The 18,429-nt window shown below is 50.1% G+C and overlaps 1 protein-coding gene across 2 annotated transcripts; it reads right to left on the bottom strand.

Annotated features, from left to right (window-relative positions):
* Positions 1 to 646: 646 nt before the first annotated feature.
* On the bottom strand, positions 647 to 18,408 carry LOC122380471 (cholinephosphotransferase 1-like). 2 transcript variants are annotated; one of them, XM_043363639.1, is made up of 10 exons: positions 18,279 to 18,388; positions 12,272 to 12,564; positions 11,789 to 11,936; positions 10,962 to 11,084; positions 10,550 to 10,653; positions 8,313 to 8,444; positions 3,753 to 3,911; positions 3,331 to 3,456; positions 2,829 to 2,961; positions 647 to 886 (listed from the first exon to the last, which is right to left on the bottom strand). In XM_043363639.1, exons 2-10 carry the CDS (start codon positions 12,506 to 12,508, stop codon positions 768 to 770), a joined length of 1,281 nt encoding a protein of 426 aa, XP_043219574.1. In that variant the 5' UTR covers positions 12,509 to 12,564; positions 18,279 to 18,388; the 3' UTR covers positions 647 to 767. The 2 variants fall into 2 exon arrangements, with proteins under 2 accessions (XP_043219574.1, XP_043219573.1); XM_043363638.1 differs by lacking the exon at positions 8,313 to 8,444 and adding an exon at positions 6,285 to 6,425 and having other exon boundaries at positions 649 to 886; positions 18,279 to 18,408.
* Between the last annotated feature and the right edge of the window lie 21 nt (positions 18,409 to 18,429).

Raw genomic sequence — 18,429 nt, 5'->3', positions numbered from 1 at the left:
TTACGTGGGGCACTAGGAACAGAGCTGACAAGCGACAGAAAGACCATTCAATGGCTTTAAGGGTCACAAGGCAAAGTTTTTGCCGTTCTGTTGAAATTTAACATACAATGCAAAAATGAGCATAAAAAAACTGAAGTACTGCGAGCAAGCAAATGTTGGGTGCCAGACCCCTTCACCGTCCCAGCAGCGTGCCATGGTGAGAACATCGATCGAACTAGCTATAACAAACAATATAAAAGAACAACTCCACAATCACGGACATTGCAATTGGTTACTAACTAGCATCGCGAAATGGTGCAGCGCATTGCCTTGAAGCCTGCTTCGAAATGGAGCTTGTTCATAGAAACTTATCTCTGCATAGGTCTAAAACGCATATTGCTTACATCTTATTCGCGCAGCGGCTCTTGGTGCGGCTTGTGACAATATACAAGACAATGGAGGCATGAGGTGCCGAATAACCACCTACGGGGAGAGTGAGATTCATAATCTTCTGGGAAATCTCCTTATCGAAAATAGAGACCCGGCGACAATGGGTTATGGAACATCAAGTGAAAAACGTTACAACACCAATAGCATTTCGAGCTGCTTCACAACTACCCATACGAATGGTCACGCCATTTCGTGTTTCACGCAGAATCTCCGACGAAATCTTGCGATCAGCGATCTTGCTCCAGATCGATTTCTCCAAACTCACCGAGAGGATAGACGTTCTCTCGCACAGCCAGGGCGACCCGTCACGTGCTCCGGTGCGGTCCCCACGGGTCAGGTCACGTGTCCTTGCGGGGCGGGGCGTCGCAGGCGACCTCACGGAGGGACTCTGTGGAGTCGCGGCTGGGCGAGCGGCTGGACCGCAGCAGAGGCACCTTGGCGGCCGAGTCCCAGCGACCTGTCGGTGAGGACGGGGTCAGAAAACGCCGAGGGCGGGTCCAAAGCGATATAAGGCTGAGAGGTGGCACAGGCAAGTGACATTGGCAAGTGACAGATGAAATGTTCGATCTGCTTACATGGTCATGATTTCAAAGCGACAGCCAGTAAGTTTGGTTCTCGAGCAGGAATGAGACGGTTGCAGGCCTTTAGATATGGAAGAAAACCATATGACATTGACAAAGGCACCAGAAATATGTTCTCTACGCACGTAGCACGGGGATATCAGCCCTTACGGTAGCGAAAATCACATGGCATGCTCTCGTGTAGGATAAAACCCAAGTAGCAAGCATTGCCCAAATTGCCCGCGAGGGAACAGTCAGAATTACAGTAACAATCAAACGGCAGACGTCGACACGCCAACTTACTACTTTCAACAAAGTTTCGAGTAAGCCACGCTGAAACACCTCTTTTAACCTAAGCACGGTCAGCAACAGCAATGTAAAACGTAAAGAACACATCCAACTGAATACCCAAATAAAAGCACGCACACAACCGCGCTCGCAACTCGACCGGCAAGGGAGGGAGGGACATGCGAAAGGCGGAAAACCTCGGGGACTGACAGGCGGGGCACCCCGGACCAGGCAGGCGGGCACCCCAGGGACCGACAGGCGGGCACCCCAGGGACCGACAGGCGGGCACCCCAGGGACTGACAGGCGGGGCACCCGAGGCGCGGTACTTACTAGGCTGTGTGCCAGGTCAGTGCGGTCGTCCCGCGGATCGCGCATCCCTCCTCCGCCACACGCTCGATCTCGGACAGTCCGTCGTGTATTGGTGCGCGAGAGGCGGACAGCGCGCGCCCACAGACACACAGACACTCTCCATCCGTCCACGACGGGCCGGTAAATACCGGCGTTACCAGCTGGATCACACCCGCCGCCCGCCGGGGCACTGAGCGGGAGGGCGACCCGGAGAGACAGTTCACAGTTACCGGCCCTCGACTAGCTAGCCGCTCCTCAGTCGGCGATAATAATAATTATAATAATATTCCCAGACGCAGTCATACCTCCGTTGTCATTAGAAATGAACGTCATATTATCACCGAACGCGTCAAGCTTCTCTGAACTAAACTAGACTCGTAAACATTTACTCCCCTCTCCGCACGAGTTGGGAGCCCCAGGTTTTGTTGGATGGGATAGTGCGACTCCCTCGAAAATAACATCCATCGCGGAAAGAGCCTGACGCCCTCTCGAACAGCCCGAGAACTTGTTCCGGAACGCCAGCGTTTTTCACAACACCACAGTCCTGTAACCGCGCGCAGCTTGTGCTACTGACACGGTCAGTGTGTCTTTGGAGCCCGGCTCCGGGGCGACACGGGAGCAGTCCGGGCCGACTGAGGTCAGGACAGGGACATCACGGCAGGGCCGGCAGGAATCAAGACACGACAGGGGCACAGGGAGGAACAGGGCGGACAGTTGTGCGCTCACCCGCTGCCCCATCACAGAAGGTGGCAGCCGGGTCGGACATAAGACGCCACCTGTCGAACACTAACGCACGACTATTGATGCTACCGCGTCACGACGCTACAAGTAGAACCACAGAGAAGTTTGGCTCCTCACGGATACACATCAGGGACCCATACACATGTACGGAGACAGAACACCGTAACAAAAGCGATACACGTCGAGTGGGCCGCGCGCCGGCCTCCACACGGTCGGCGGCGCGCCGGCGGCCGGCCGCTGTCGGTCACGGTGCGTGGGACGCTCCCCACTGCCGCCGGGAGGGCTCGGGGAGTCGGGGAGGGTCCCGGGGCCCCTGTGGCGGCGGGGAGTGTGCGTGGCCCTCACAGCGGCGCCGGCCGACCGGTAGCGGCGGCGGCGGCGACAGCGGGGCGCCAGCTAGCTGGCCTTAGTGCGGAGCTGGGCGCGTGCTGTGACCCGCCCGGGCCCGGCCGGGGACGCACCTGGGCCGGCCGCTGGCGCCGCCGCCGCCGCCGCAGACTGCTGCTTGATGCGGAAGCAGTAGATGCCCATGTGGTCGCAGATCTCTGTGCAGATCTTGCGCCAGTAGTCGAGGAAGTCCACCAGACCCCAGATCTGCGAGCAAAGGAGAGAGACGGGATCAGTGTCTGAGCGGGCTGCTACGGTATGACGACTTGGTTACACGAGACAACCTGCAGGTGTCATCCGGAAACAGCGTAAAATTCGCGGTAACATAACCATTGCATTTAGGCGCAGTGTAGTATTTCGACTAACATCACCACTGCATCAGGATACGTTCAATCCGCTGACAAACACGTTATATTTGAAACAAACAATGGCAATAGCAAGCAGTATCCCTTTCGAGGGAAGAAATAATTATCAGCTATATTTGTAACCGATCTCCGCATTCGGATTCGAAATGGCCGTTGTTACCGATACGTCTAGCAATGTGACAAGGTGTCAGTGAGGTGGTGGGTGACTTACCAAGCAGACCCAGAGCACGTAGTACTCCTGGAAGTAGGTGTTGAAGTACTGGTTCAGGAACAGCATCGCCGGCCCGATCATGGACGAGTCCGAGTACTCGAGCTCCGACCGCGTCATGTGTGCCAACTGTGGGGAGACGGGACGCGGTGGGTCAACGTCACAAGTCAGGGTCGGAACCTGTGCTTGGATGGTCAATGGACGGCACCCGTCACAGTGCAAACCGGATATCGTAATTACACAGACCGGCGAAAACAAAAGAACATCCTTTGTCGGCTATAATGCAATTAGCAGTTTGCCTAGTAAGTTATAGCCTGCTATCATATTTGAAAAGAATACGATTTACAGCTAGGTTGGCGAGCAAACAAAGGAACTGTTTTCAATGCCGCAGCTCTGAATCTGAACATCAAACCCCAACAACTCACCACGAGTTTACAGGTGACCTTGGAGGCCACGGTGGCGAACGCTATGACGTACAGCACCGGGTGCGTCTCGTAGACGTGTTGCAGCGACTTCCTATAGATGACGAACGCCGGCACGACGACCAACGCCAACGGGATGCTGGGAGACAGCACCGACGTGCCCTGGCGGCCGCCGAGGGGAGGGGTTAGACACGGAGAGGGGAGGGCTGACCCGCGAGCAGTTGCTGGTTACTGACATACGTTAACTGTAATCCTTTAAAGAAATGTATTTAGATCATTTAATGGATAAAAACACGCGCAATACGTGATTAAAGTCAGGATGACGTTAAGCAAACGGCAACCCTCATCGTTTAGGTAAAAATTCTAACCGAAATATATACTAACAACAATCAAGCAAATCTTAGACTTCTACTACACATTCCAGCCTACAGCAATAGCTCCAGCTGCAAATAATAACAGCTTTGATCAACACATCTAAAAGCTACTTAGCTTGCACTACAAAAGGACAACAGAAGACGACAAAACACAAGCACAGCTATTACGCACGCACACCAAACAACAAAGAGCACAGCGTAACAAAAACCACCGATCATCAAACGTCAGTGTGCAAAAGCAGTTATAAACACTATCTGCAGAGCGCAGTGTCGTGCCACCTTCACCACTCTACCCCTTCCCTCCTCCCCATGCAGTGCGCTCAAGGTGGGCGCTCTCGTGAGGCGGAGTGCGGCGTTACGGGGCGGCCAGGACGTCATGGGGTCCGATGGTGGCTCACCGACACATGACAGCCGGAAGGGAGCAAATGGGCGCGTGACATGACGTGGCCAGAGTGGCTCTAGCCAGCACGCGGCCAGACGAGCGAGGAGATGCGGTAAAGTGGCCACATTTAACAGCGCCCCAACTCCCAGCTGCGTATATTATGGTCCGTGCACCGCGGCTACGCAGTGGACCCGTTTCGCTATTGTTGATAAAGCACGGTGACTAGATTTATGGTGTAGAGTAAATGATGGGCGGGTGCGGTTGCGGCTGACTGAACTTAACTTATCGAGATCAGTGAAGCTTAAAATGTCACCGAACAAATTGCGATGCCGGGCTTTAGACTTTGCGATAAACAATTGTTCAACATTATAGCATAAAAAAACGATGAATGTGTACCTACCGATAATTTTACGGTGACGGTACTTCTCACAAGAAAAGAAACAGAACTGATGTTGCATGCCATAATTGAATCACTGCACCAGTTTTTACCCAAACGTAAAATCCGCCACAGCCGCAGACCTGAAGGGCGACCCATGTGCTCATCATTCCCCTGTCAACAGGTCTCTCACCCCTACCAACAGTCCAGCGCACCCCGCCCGGCCACTGGGGGCGGGGCGGGCTGCTATCGGTCCGCCCAAGTGGCCCGGCCGAGTCTCACTTGACAGATACGACACACATCCACACTTCAGTGGGTCCACCACCAGTGGCCCGAAACAAAGGTCAATAGCGGGGTCACGGCGTACGAGGCCGTCCCGTCCCGTCCCACCCTCAGCGTGTTCGAGGCGCGTGCCCTCCCCGTGCCTTCACAGCCAGTGTCAGAGGGTGGCATACCAGCCGGGCTGTATCCAAAACGCGAGACTCGCGGGAGGGGGGTATCCACGACAGCTGTGGTGTCCAAAAAGAAAGAGAAACAGAAGAGAACATAACAGAAACTATGTGAAGAAGTAATGGCAGTGTGTAGCAAGCTGTGACAAAGACTGTGCAGTGTGCATCCATGCTCGTGCGATAGTGCAAGAAAAAGATCAGACGGACCAAACTTAGAAGACCAAATCACCACAAAATCAAATCAATCTTCAGGCGTCTGCGAGGCAGAAAAAGCGAGTTCGCGTCCTTCCGGGCCGCTCTAGCAGCTAGTCACAAAAACAGGCGCGTCACGCCGCCAATAAACAGAAGGGGGCGTCACACCACTGTGTGACGTCACCGGTCACGTGGTCCACAGTGTAAACAGGCGCCGCGTGGTGGGTGATCAGCTGGTGGGGGGCGGGGGGGGGGGAGTGGGATCTGGATGAGATCAGAGCATCGGGGCGGACGGAGAGAAGGGAATCGACAGAGGGAACAAACCACAGGCTAGTAGACATTCGTGACACAAAAGTTGCTTATTGAAAGTGGAAATATCAACTGCATGGTTGCAATTGGTTGCAATTCACTGGATGAAAGCTGGGCCAGGGTAATGGCTTCATTGAGAGCAAATGAACGAGAAAAAAAAACTGGAAGACGGATGTTTTTGTACCTAAAAAAGTTACAAAGGACTGATCGAGGATGAGAAAACTAAGTAATCGGTGTAACCAGAAATGTTAATGGTCAACCGACTGTGTCAAAGCTCTGACCGGGAGGTGTTTCATATTTAGTGCACAGGACAGAGGACAGCTGCAGGTTGGAGACTGGCGGACGTTACATGGCAGCGACACGGTGGCTGGCAGAAAGTGCAGATAGTGTAGCGCTGTGTCAGCTGTCGTTATGAACCAGTGACGTCACTAAATCTCCTGCCGCGTCACTCACGGCCACCGTGGAGCCGTTTTTGCCGATACCGCCGCGCATGATGCGCCCGAAGTACTGGTGCACGTGCAGCGCGGCGGCGCCCACCGTCGCCGAGAAGGGGACCATCTTGAGCGGCACCGTCAGACCCCCGTACAGTCGGATCTGAGGACCGGCAGCCGGCGCAGTCAGCAGGGGCGCGTCCCGAGCGGGACCGGTGTACCCTGAACCCTCCCTCTGCCTGGCAGCCGCAGGGGAGGCGGTCGGAGGGATAGGTGTGGCAGGAACTGAACAAATGAGCCCTTCTGTGGATATTGTGACGTGGGCATGCGGAATATTGCAATGTGATAGGATGGCTGTTCGCTACCCAGCTGACCGCTGCTCACCGGACCATGCAATGGCTTAAAACGGTACCGGTTATTTCCTGTGAAGGTAGAAGTCAACAGCGTCGTCAGGACCCCACAATGCTCACGGCAGAGAAGACATACTATTGTAAATTCTATCATCTGACGCCTGGCGTGCCGATGCGATAAACGTCATTCCTTCGATACCCTCAATTGGACCCTGCTGACAGTCCCCAGCGCGGACTCGCGGAATTCAGCCAACGGCCGATCCAGGACCAAAGTCCGGCCCGAGAACTCGCTGTCCACGCCACCAAACACCAGTCGGTTCGGAAAGGTCAGTGTCCGCCTCTGTCGCCCCGTGTCGACAAACTAAAGGCGCTTTCCACGCTGGAAATAGAAGATCAAGTCGATGATAGGGCTTGTCAAAGGTGATAACAGAACTTCAGTGCGACCCAGCACGAAATATTTATTCGTCGTGCGGCAGTCCATTTTAGTGGCAGACTACTTCAGTTTGGCAGCTGCCCTTCAAAGATTACAAGTGGTACACTTCCATTCTCATGCGCCCAGGTGATCCATAAATATCGCCGATCCTGTGACAGCCTGATGACAATCAATAACCATCCACCGTCCCGGTCGCTACCTATTGACTTCCTCTCTGGCGGTCGGCAGACGAGGTGCTCAATGCAGCCCGCCGCGGCTCCCCGCCAGACTCCACAGGACTATCACCGCTGGTACGGCTCTATCTATAAGCGGGTCGATGTCCCCGGGGGAAGATATTCCTCTCCCTCACGCTATCAGACAGTCACGCGGCCCCCACAGTGCATCGAGCCACGCTCATAGAAGTGATGTCCAGCCGATTCCAGTCCGGGAGCGTAGAATCTTGGTTGAAGATAACACCGTCGCAGAGATGCAGCTGGTTTTGAGAAAACGCTACACCTTACCACCATAACTGATAAAATCACAACCACTCAATTCAATCATCCAATTCCAGTGAGAAACTTCCTGACTTGAAATTACTTCAGTCCCTGGGGACGGCGGCATTTATTAGATTTTGCGCTCTTGGGACGAGTCCAATCACCACCAGTCACCATTCGAGGTGTTTCGTTCCAGACGACATGCAGTACCGCGTTACCCAGTTCTCACCCCAGACAGACCCAGATGCATTACCTGTCCGGTCTCCGGACGTAAGACGTAAGACAGGTACCATGCAGTCCGAATCCCAATATCCAGAGTCATTCCAAGTTCCAGGACGACAATCTCCAAAATTAACACAACCCTACAAATGTAACGCTTTAGTTCAGCTCGAGACAGCACCAGCAGCATCTACTGGACACACGAGTGTACGTAAGACGACGAGACAGCCAGTGAACGGCGGGTAACACTCTAGGAACACGGTGAACTATCACACCCAGAGCTTACTACACAGTGATTAGGGTCTAGGGAAGACTATCGAAACACCTAACAGACACGTCGAAAACAGCAACACATCCAACTTACCTACCAACAACAGACACCCAACACCCATTCCCCACTACATCGATGACCTAGTCTGAACCACAGCAATCTGCCCTGTCACCCACATACTCATCAAACACAAACACACACTCAAACTCAAACACACCGAACCCTCAGCACCCCGACAGTCACAACGACCCACAGCCCAGACAGGATGCTAGGACCTCGCCGTCAACCACCGCCGTCCGCTTACAGCCACACTGGATCCGTTCTTGCCGACGCCGCCCGTCAGGATGATGCCGAAGCTGCCCACCAGGTGGATGACGGTGACGCCCACGCCCATCACCACCAGCATCACCTTCAGCTTGTAGCCCGTGTTGCTGATCTGCAGGGCCGCTGACGTTAGCTTTGGGGGCCGGCGTGCGTTGGGACGGAGAGCCAGGTGTATCGGAAGGTGAGGGTATATACATGAGGCTTTGCGGGAGCTTAAATACAGATTACTATGTTAAAAACCAACTGCAAACAATCAAAGATGAAGGCAAAACAAAAACAGGACGCTACAAAAGCACCAATCGAGCTTAGGCACCTAGAGATTATCAACGAGTATTAAAAAATGTCAAAACGTCTACAAGACAAACGAAACTAAAAGCAAGGTGAGCAGCTTCAGCAGCATACAGGATGATGTTCGGTCGGCTATCTGTCGATTTCGGAAATGTCTGCAATTTCATCAAATCACCCATCCACAACAATACAAAATATCATTGTCTAGGAGCAGCACCACCCACCAAGATAAAATCCGCAAAAATAGACTACAGAATCAGTATCCGACAGAGCGGTCACTGACCGCCCAGACATCTAAAAACACGGCCCATCTATCGTCCAATACCATCCATCCCTGCCAGAATGACGCTATCGGCGACAGTACCACCCCACATCCCCGGGGCGATCAGCCGGCGCACCCCGGCCTTGGGGTGTCACGGTCTCGGTCACCCCCAGCCAGCGACACAGTTCGCCGGCCGGGGGGACGGGACGGCGGTTCAGAGGGCAGCCGACCGAGTCCGGCACTCAGCGGTGCACCCGGCGGCTGCAGCGGCCGGGACTCTCCACGACGCGGCGCGCTGATTATGACAGCACTGGCGCGGCGACGGACGGCCACTTCACACTGATTGGACCGACAGGCAGGGTCGAGGGCGACCGGCGCTACTGGCGGGGCACGCTCCGTGTTGCACGTTACGTAAGGGGATCACAGCGCTGGCGGCAACGCTGATCGAGAAAACCAAATAAGCCAAAACGATGAGCGACGCAAAATAAGTACATTGCCGTAAAACATTGCACCCATACTATTCTGAATTGAAGACTGGACAGTTTTTTACCAGCGACTGCTCACAATAAATACACCTATGTATGTGTAGTGAAGAGCTGATGGTACAAATGATCGGGGCCACAAGTGGAATTATCTTATCCATGTCTGATATTGAGACAGCACGTCTTCATCGAAACTTGTGTGCGGTTGAAAACCGGCACCGCCACTCACCAGTTCTAAACACAAACGCACCAACACAACCCACTTCACAGAGGGGAAAAAAATACTAGACACCATATTTCAGCTTCGTCATACCAATTGCTCCGCATAGTGTAGAAAAAGTAACCTTGTAGTAGAATCTTCAAAGTGAACGAACTTAATAAATATTTCCGTTTCGCTGGCGACACGGGCACTTGAATGAAACATGGTGGTGACAAATGGCTGAAGTATGTGCCACGGTAAACAGTAAGGTCGTAACTCACGGCACTGTGGGACGGGGTAATATAGGGGTGCAACACCACAGCCACTGAGCACGAGTGAACAAAAATGGCCCCCTGTGACCTGGCGACAGCGTCACTTGAGCTAAACTGCACGTGGTCACGGGGTCCGCCCCAAGTGACAACGCGGCCGAATTCGTGATCCAAGACCACACACATCGAACGACCTAAAACGACCTCGTGACCTGACAAATTCCAGGGACATAAGCCGCCCCATGGTGATCTAACCAACCACCCGTGAACTAGCCTGTTGCGATCAATGCTACAATGACCCGACCCGCTAGCCGACGAACAAGTAATGATAAGAGTGACTAAGCCAGACCGGCCCCATTTGTGACTCGACCCTCCCCACTCGTGACCAGACCCATCCAGTGACCTGACCAGACCCCTATACAGTATACAGGTATCCAACCCATCCACAATGACCTGACCCGAGGGTTCCACAGGAAGCACACCCGTCCACAGTGACCCCACCCGTCCCAATGATATAGGTAAACCGTCCGCACTGACCTGACCCGACCCGTCCATCTACATCGATCCTACTCGACCCGTCCATACTGACTCAGCCCGACCCGTCCACAGTGACCCGACCGGCGACCCGTCCACAGTGACCTGACCCGACCCGACCCGTCCAGTGTCCTGACCAGACCCGTCCAGCGACCTGACCCGACCCGTCCACAGTGACCTGACCTCCATATTCCAGATGTCGGAGCCGAAGATAGCGCCGATCACGTACAGGGAGATGACGCAAAACTGCTCCTCCGTCACGTCAATTTTGCCAAACTTCAGCGTACCTGGCAACACACACAGGAAATGAATGAGACTACCGCATGGAATCACGCCGCTGGGACTGAGCAATAACACACGGTTATCATATCGACCCAGATCTAACCACTCCAATATTGGGATGCGGGCTGGAGGTGGTTATAGAAGTACCGGCGGCGGTAGCGGTGGAGGGGGGGGGGGGGGGGGGCAGGGGATGCGGATCTGGCCGGCCGGACCAATCACCTGACACAAAACTCTGCCAGTGGGCGATGTAGATATAGAAGACCGCTCACCTGAGACGAACGTCTGCCAGTGGGCGATATAAAAGACAGCTCACCTGAGACGAAAGTCTGCCAGTGGGCGATGTAGAATAGCGCGATGGCGGTAAAGCAGACGACGAACATCATCATCGGCGACTCTCCCATACTGGTCATGGTGGCAACGCCCACCACCACAAACACTGGAACGGAACAAACACGGGGTTAAAACCGGCACACGAAAGATACTACAGAAGAGCGAGAAATACAGAAGTGGGACAAACACCTATGAGCGATAGCAACCACTGCAGCCTGGATGCTATTTTGTATGGCTTTTGGCGTCAACTAAATACACGATGTGTTGCCGAGACGGGCTCCGACAGCTTGCAACTACTAATTCAACTATAAGCTCAACAACTTAACATTTCGCTATCACCCCAAGCTTGCATAAAGCATCGCTAGCCTTTGTCCCTGAAAGGTGGCACAAACCCGACACGTTTCTGCGGGCTGCAGCGAGCCAGGGACATTGTGACGATCAATAAATACTCCGTGACGGCGGGCTCTGTGCGCCGTACCGTGCTCAGCTCACACTACAGTCCGTCCGACACTTCCCACAAAGACCACTTCATCATCGACAGGCAGCCGTACAAGCGCAGCAGCGCATATAAAACGGGATTGGAGCTTCACTGCTCGCGTAACCACACACGCCGGCCAATTAGTCAAACGGTGTGACCTTTGATAAACAGCCTTTGACAAACGCTTAGCACATAGTTATCGTGTGGCTTCCATGGAGCTTATTGCCCCGCGACGCGGTGTTGCGCCTCGCTTTCAACAGGTTTCTTTGACTACCCCAATGAGACTTTTGAAGGAGATGGACTACGGAGTGGGATTGGCTACGGAGACTCACCTACGGACACGGAGTCGCAGCCGTGGTCAAACAGCTCGCCGAGCGGGGACGAGGAGCCCGTGCGGCGCGCCTGTTTGCCATCGATGGCGTCCAGACTCTGGTAGATGAACAGACCCAGTCCGGCCAGCAGACAGGCCCACTGCGGGGTCTGTCGGACGGAGAGAAGGGGGACGTCAGAAACAGGATAGAAGTGGTTAACGGTACACCAGCAGTTCGATGAAAATTATGGGTGTAAGTTGCCTAATAAATAACAGCTTCTGACACATTGGTAAATGACTACTAGCTATGCCGTGATTGGTAGTTATGATCCAGAATTATCGCCGCAGCTTTGTCCGTTCTCCGACGACACCGTCCGCACAGTTGCCATCATCGCGTTTCGTGACGGGCGAACGGGCGTCGAACGCCCTACCCCTCCCTCCCTCCCCTCTTCCGGGCCGCCGTCCCTCCCTCACCGATCTCCGTACCTCGATCTCCGTCACTCACCGATCCCTTGGCGTCCGGGTTATAGTAGACAAGGATGAGCGTGGTGGCGATGTTGACGGCCAGGCCGGCCAGCGTGATGAGGTTGGGCGCCAGCCACAGCGGACACCGGCCCACCAGCCAGTTCCACCACGGCTGCATGTACGGGTCGAGCACACTGTCGCTCTGGCAGCTGTACTTGTGCTGGTCGAGATTCTGCAGCTGTGTCGGCGACAGCAGCCGCTCGCGGCCGAACAGCATGGCGCCGTGGTGAGGGGGATCTCCGGGAATCGGCAGGCGTCACAGCGGCACCACCTCTGCCGAGGAGAGGTGGGAGGTCAGTCAGAAACGTTGGATCACGATTCATGTGTTTTTTTTTTGTCAGTGGCACGACATAACATAACAGCACCGTAAAGTGGGACTATTTGAGACAGTGGGGCTATTTGAGACAGTATTTAAAATCGCTATAAAATGAAGATCGTTTGATTTTTGTGTGATATATTTGCACAGGGAGGTGTGGAATCGACCAGTAAATCGCCTGAGCAAAAAATTAAGCATGAATCTTAAGTGGTTTTATGTTATAGCAATTTTAAATACTGTCTCAAATAGCCCCACTGTCTCAAATAGCCCCACCTTACGGCATCTGCAATCTGCACCCTACACTTAACCTTATAATCTTTTTTATACTTTTTTACCATTCAACATCTAAGCAGCTGATCAAAGACAGTACAAAGCAATTGGCAATTGAGCCTTCAAATTTTACCCATGCATTCTGTCTAGAGTCTTTTGTTATCCTCATAATTTATTTTCAAACCATGAATTCACATAACTTTATTTTAAATTTAATAGTTCAATGCAACTGTAAATTGTATCTTTATATAGTCAGTCGTTCAAATCACTGTCTTCAGGTAGAAAGTGGGTAGTCCCTACTCCCTGGTCTAGTGTAGTAGGTACTCCTGTATCAACAAATCTAGAAATAGCAAAAAGGCTTTGAAATCACTTATCATATTGACACCTGACAGTGCAGCAGTTCTACTCCACAAACACAATAGAGCCATTACACAACAGCTTCGACAAAATATGCACACATTAAGATTTAAGTTACCTATGTTTTACCCAAAGCTATATAAAGTTTTCCCCAAACACAATTATTTGTATGGGCTGCAGTGGCTGCACAGATAAATTTAACATCATTTTGTAGATAATTCCAATTCACAGAAGCTAGGCTTTGTGAATTGCAACTGTAAATAAAAAGAGCAGCAAGATCATGCACACCAACAACTCAAGATGACACAGAAAATATTAATCAAGAGACCATGCAAAGGTTACTTGACAAATAAGTGCATGCCTAAAGCCTAAAGGTCCATAAAGCATGAAGGTAGGGGAGAGTGGGGCACATTCGTGCATGGGGCACATTCGTTTTCAGCAGTTTATGGGAACACGAGTGACTGCACGAGCTCAAGGTAAATTATGGAAATGTGTCTATCATTGCCGCCCTTCGTTCACCGTAGAAGACAACACTGTACCTGCTGTCATGCTTGATAAAAACGCAAATTTGTAATATTCGTGAGCTTTCCAAACTTTTCTCATATCATCCATTTTCGTGATCCTGACTCGGAAATGTGGTTCAGCTTTTCAAAATTGGGGGCGAAGGTGCTCACTCTATTCACGGAACTGCTGCAAACTTGTTTGTTGACAAAGTGTCATTTTTTCAACAAGAAATTTTGAAATATATTACAAATAACGTTGTGGGGCAGGTTCGTGTACGCACTGCCTGGGGGCACATTCGTGCATATTTTTTTTAGGTTTTGCTATTTATGACTTTATCTATAGTAGGTTTCACCAATGACGCTCGCCTGACTCAGTCTCGGCTGCTTGCGACGTCGTGACGAGTAATTCACGCGAACTTGGCGAGGTCACGGAGGCCGGCAGATGACACATTCTTGTTGGCCAGCCCATTCTTTCTACATATGTTGTGCAATGCATTCTTGTCGAAAGGAATCAAGTGAATTGACCCCCTGCCAATTTCCTTTGGTAAATTTCTGGTAATGCCCGGTAATTTCTAGAACTTTGCAGGGTGCACGGAAGTGCCCCACCCCTTGCACGAATGTGCCCCATAGGTGGGGCAGTTTCGTGCAAACGTTCAGAGTTATTAAAAGTCATTTTTTCTAATAGAAGCAATAATTTTAGAGGATAACTTTTAAAGAGGAAAAATATCTGCAATAGTTCCTTTCCATACCACAATCAACAATTTTGCCGTTGCACTAACCAAAGAACAGATATATGGATTTATCCATTTTTTGCACGAATGTGCCCCACTCTCCCCTATTGGTAATTGACATACAATTTTTATTTGCCAAGTGCAATGCACTTGTATTTCAATATAAAAATAAGTAAATCAAAATAGGTATCTACCTACCCATTTGTGTCCACATTTGACTTAATTAATGATTTAATCTTTTAGTTTGACCATCTCAACTTAAACCTCAACAATCAACATGACCATCTCCACCTGAAATAATTGGTCAAGAGCATATCTTATTCAACCATTTGCTTTTGACCAGCTGTACCTACTTATGCATAATGCTCAATTCCGAAGCTGAGCTTCACTCACAGTCGGGCGCACTATGGTATCGGCAGTCCATTTATAGAAACGTTTCTATTTTTGGAAGAAAGTTCCAAAAATGGAAACGCTAAAAACCAACTGTTCCAATAATGGAAACGCTCCGTTTCTATTTTCGGAAACGCAAGGAGCACATAAACCTGTTCGGTAGTTTCCGCAATAAACCATAGATTTCCGCATCAAACAAAGGCCACCAATCAAAAGACCGCATTTCGCTTCATAATTCCAACGTTGAACAGAAAAATCGGCTGTTGAACAGGCTTGCACGGTCCACTTCCTTTTGTAAACAATAGAATTTTTCATGATAGGTGAACTTTTATGTGTCATTAATGAAATATACCTCATTTTTTTGTGGAAAAATTTGATTTTCACAAGAATGGCAATGTTTTAATTGACAGACTTGCTGTCTGGTATTCATTAATATTTTACATTGCTGTAAAGCAAGCCCTGAATGGCGTGTTGGTGACCACGTGCGGAGATCGTCTCTCCGGCTTTGCAAGGCCCTATATACCAGGTAGGGTCGTCCGGCGATTCTACCTTTTCGTGACGTCAGCTCGTGACGTCATTTGGAGTCAAGTCTCTAAGCCCCGTTCAATCCCCATGTAAATAAGCGATTTTCGAAGCACTGTAGAATGAAGTCTGCATAAGATATATCAAACCTAAGTATCTTATCTGAAAGAGCAGACAATTTTCTGCAAGTTATCTATTACGTGTTTTTCGCTAAATCTTTTGCTTTTTTCACAAAAGCGTAAAATGTCCCCCCATGTCTCCGCAGCCTCCCTGCCGCCGGCCGCCGCGCGGTCGCGGTAGTGTAGTGGTTAGCGTGCCCGCGCAGTATTCCAAAGGTCCCGAGTTCGAATCTATGCGGTGCGGAACTTTAACTGCAATTCCAAGCTGAATATACGCACATCCATAATAAATTATTATTCGTATAGCTAAACTGTCACCAAGCTATCCATATAAATTGACTTCACCCAAAATATCGGCAACATTCTATTAAAATATAAATTCAAATATGGCGGCTTGGACTGCCGCGTGCGTTAGGCTCCGCCCATAGCTCCGCCCACATGCGTGACGTCATTCGTGTTAGTGGACACACGCGGAGATAGGGGACGACATGGGCCTGCGGCTTTGGAAGGCGGTAAGTTGGAAAATATTTCGTACAGATGCTTCTAAGTGGGCAAACTGAACTTCTTAGCACCCATTTAACTTACGAATGTGTGAAAGTTGGTAGAATGTATGTAAATAATTGCATTAAAGGTCTGATATGTTACTGCTTGTCGGAAGCGATCCAAGCTGTCGTCCAGTTTTAAACGATTCAATTATATGAAAAAGCGATGACAAGGTGTTATAAACAATTTCTATGGATAGGGAAATGCTCAAACTGTACTAATTGCCCACTTTGCACCATATTAGTTCAGTAGGCCTTCAGTTAGTGCCTGTGTAAGGCCCATTGAATAATGCTTTATGAAGCACAGTTTCCATTTTTGGAACAAATGACGAATTTTAACTCAAGCTGTACATACAGCTCAGAGATGCAGTAGGTTATAAGTATTTCAACTCTTATTTGCATTTAATGTTTTTAGAAGCACTTTCTGCCTTTCTCATTTCTAATAATCCACGAGAAGGTTGGAAAAGGTGCACGCTCCGACAGCATGAAATGCGAACCGGAGCTTCTGAACCGGCCTGATTAGGCCGAAGTTTAACTCCAACCTTACTTATAAAGCCTTGCTTTTCTTGGGAAGCCAGAGTCTGTTAACCACAATTCAGGGCACATCGCGACGCTTACGCCTTACTGCAGTCACGCATGCATGCTTGCAACAGTTAAAATATGTTATAATGTGGGTTTCATAAGCAGTAGCAGCTTAGTAGGCAAGACGGTTGGACAGTTCTGGGGTTTATGTAAGTGCCTAGAAATTGGGGACTTTCCCCAGAAGACACATTTCCGTAAGCATTATTGTACCAACATCGGCTTTCGGGCACTATGCCCAAGCAATTGGAGGACCATTCATACGAAATTTAGATGCAAAGGGAAATCACCCATATCAGAACATGTACCGGCATCAATAGCTCGGAAATTACTTAGAGGGCGTGGGGTAGACAGGCCCACATATCAATAATATGGTGCTTATGCCTTTTCCTGAGCCCTGATCGGCGGCCGGCTAGTACTCTTGCCCGCGCTCACATACGTGCACGTTACCCCGGCAACGGGCTATTGACCAATGAGAAGCGAGAAAAGTGTTACGTCACTGCGATTTTTCATATACCTGTGCCCCCCAGACGTGACGTAGTGTGCTCGCGTGCGTGCAGGGTCTCTGCGATCGAAAAAGAGCGCTAGCAGCGCGCCACTCGACGCCGCAATTGTCAAAAGCGGCGTGTTAGTATGCTTTATTATGAATGATGTGTGTAAAAGTGAGTTTTTATGTTGTTTATTTGGAGGAAATGGTTGGAATAAATTAGGTTATTTTTATTTCTGTTGATTGGAGTTTTTATTCAAAAGATTTCGGTCTATACCATTAATATTTACTGAAAATACCTTCGCTTGAATAAATTGCAGATATTTGGCAACTGAAGAGTTAGGTAAGCCTAAATGATATGTAAAAAGGTAAGAGACACCCTGATTATCATTTGAGAAACGAAAATATATGAATTTTCCTTATAAGACTCGCTCAATATGCTACTCCGCGGTTTATGCCCCGAGGGTGTCCGAGGGTTCCCGTTAGTTTGTCGTTGGCCCTCGGCTCGCGCGCGAGCCGACGTCACCGCCTGTGACGTCGGCTCGCGAAATACGTCATACCCTGCACACAAAATAGCCGGCTGCCGAACAGCGCTCTGTGTTGGCTCATAGTTTCCATTTTTGGAACCTTCCGTTTCCAAAAATGGAACGTTGACAAGGGTTTGCGTCAGGGCATCAGATTCGCCATTTGCGCACGAAAATATTGTTGGATTTTACTGTTTTGGGAGAAAACATGTCGACGAAAAGACACGCCAGCTGAAAAGATTACTATTAACTTAAGAAATACAGAAATATGCCTGCTTAAAAATTGGCGTTTCTAATTTTGGAACTGGCGTTTCCATAAATGGAACAAAGTGCCTTCCAAATTTGGAAACGTTTCCTTTAATAGATACGTATCCATAAATGGACTGCCGATACCATAGTGTGCCCGACTGCTCAGGGTTATTCCAATTCTTTGAGTGGCAATGTCATATCAGTTCACAGAATACATTTGATATAATTCTAATTTCAGAGCACATCAGGTAAAAAATCAAGCTAATAAAAAATCAACATGCTGACAGATATATGCATGCCATAATTGATATTCATATCATTACTGAAAAAATTTGACTAGTGACTTTGTATTCCGGAGTCCTCCAGTACGAGGCAAAAATATTTTCCATAAAACTTACCTAAAGAAGCTGTAAAGATTGCTGATCTGGAAGATATTTCATTCAAAAACAGCTACAAGGCGAAAATTCAGCAATTATCCCACTCCGATAACTCACTCCTCGTCCTCCCCCACCACCAAACTCTGAAAAACAAGCGACGAAATGTCGACGA

Source organism: Amphibalanus amphitrite, unplaced genomic scaffold, assembly GCF_019059575.1.
Source record: "Amphibalanus amphitrite isolate SeventyFive unplaced genomic scaffold, NRLGWU_Aamphi_draft 000098F_arrow, whole genome shotgun sequence".
NCBI classification, from domain to species: Eukaryota; Metazoa; Arthropoda; class Thecostraca; order Balanomorpha; family Balanidae; genus Amphibalanus; species Amphibalanus amphitrite.
This window is presented reverse-complemented; position numbering and strand designations above follow the sequence as displayed.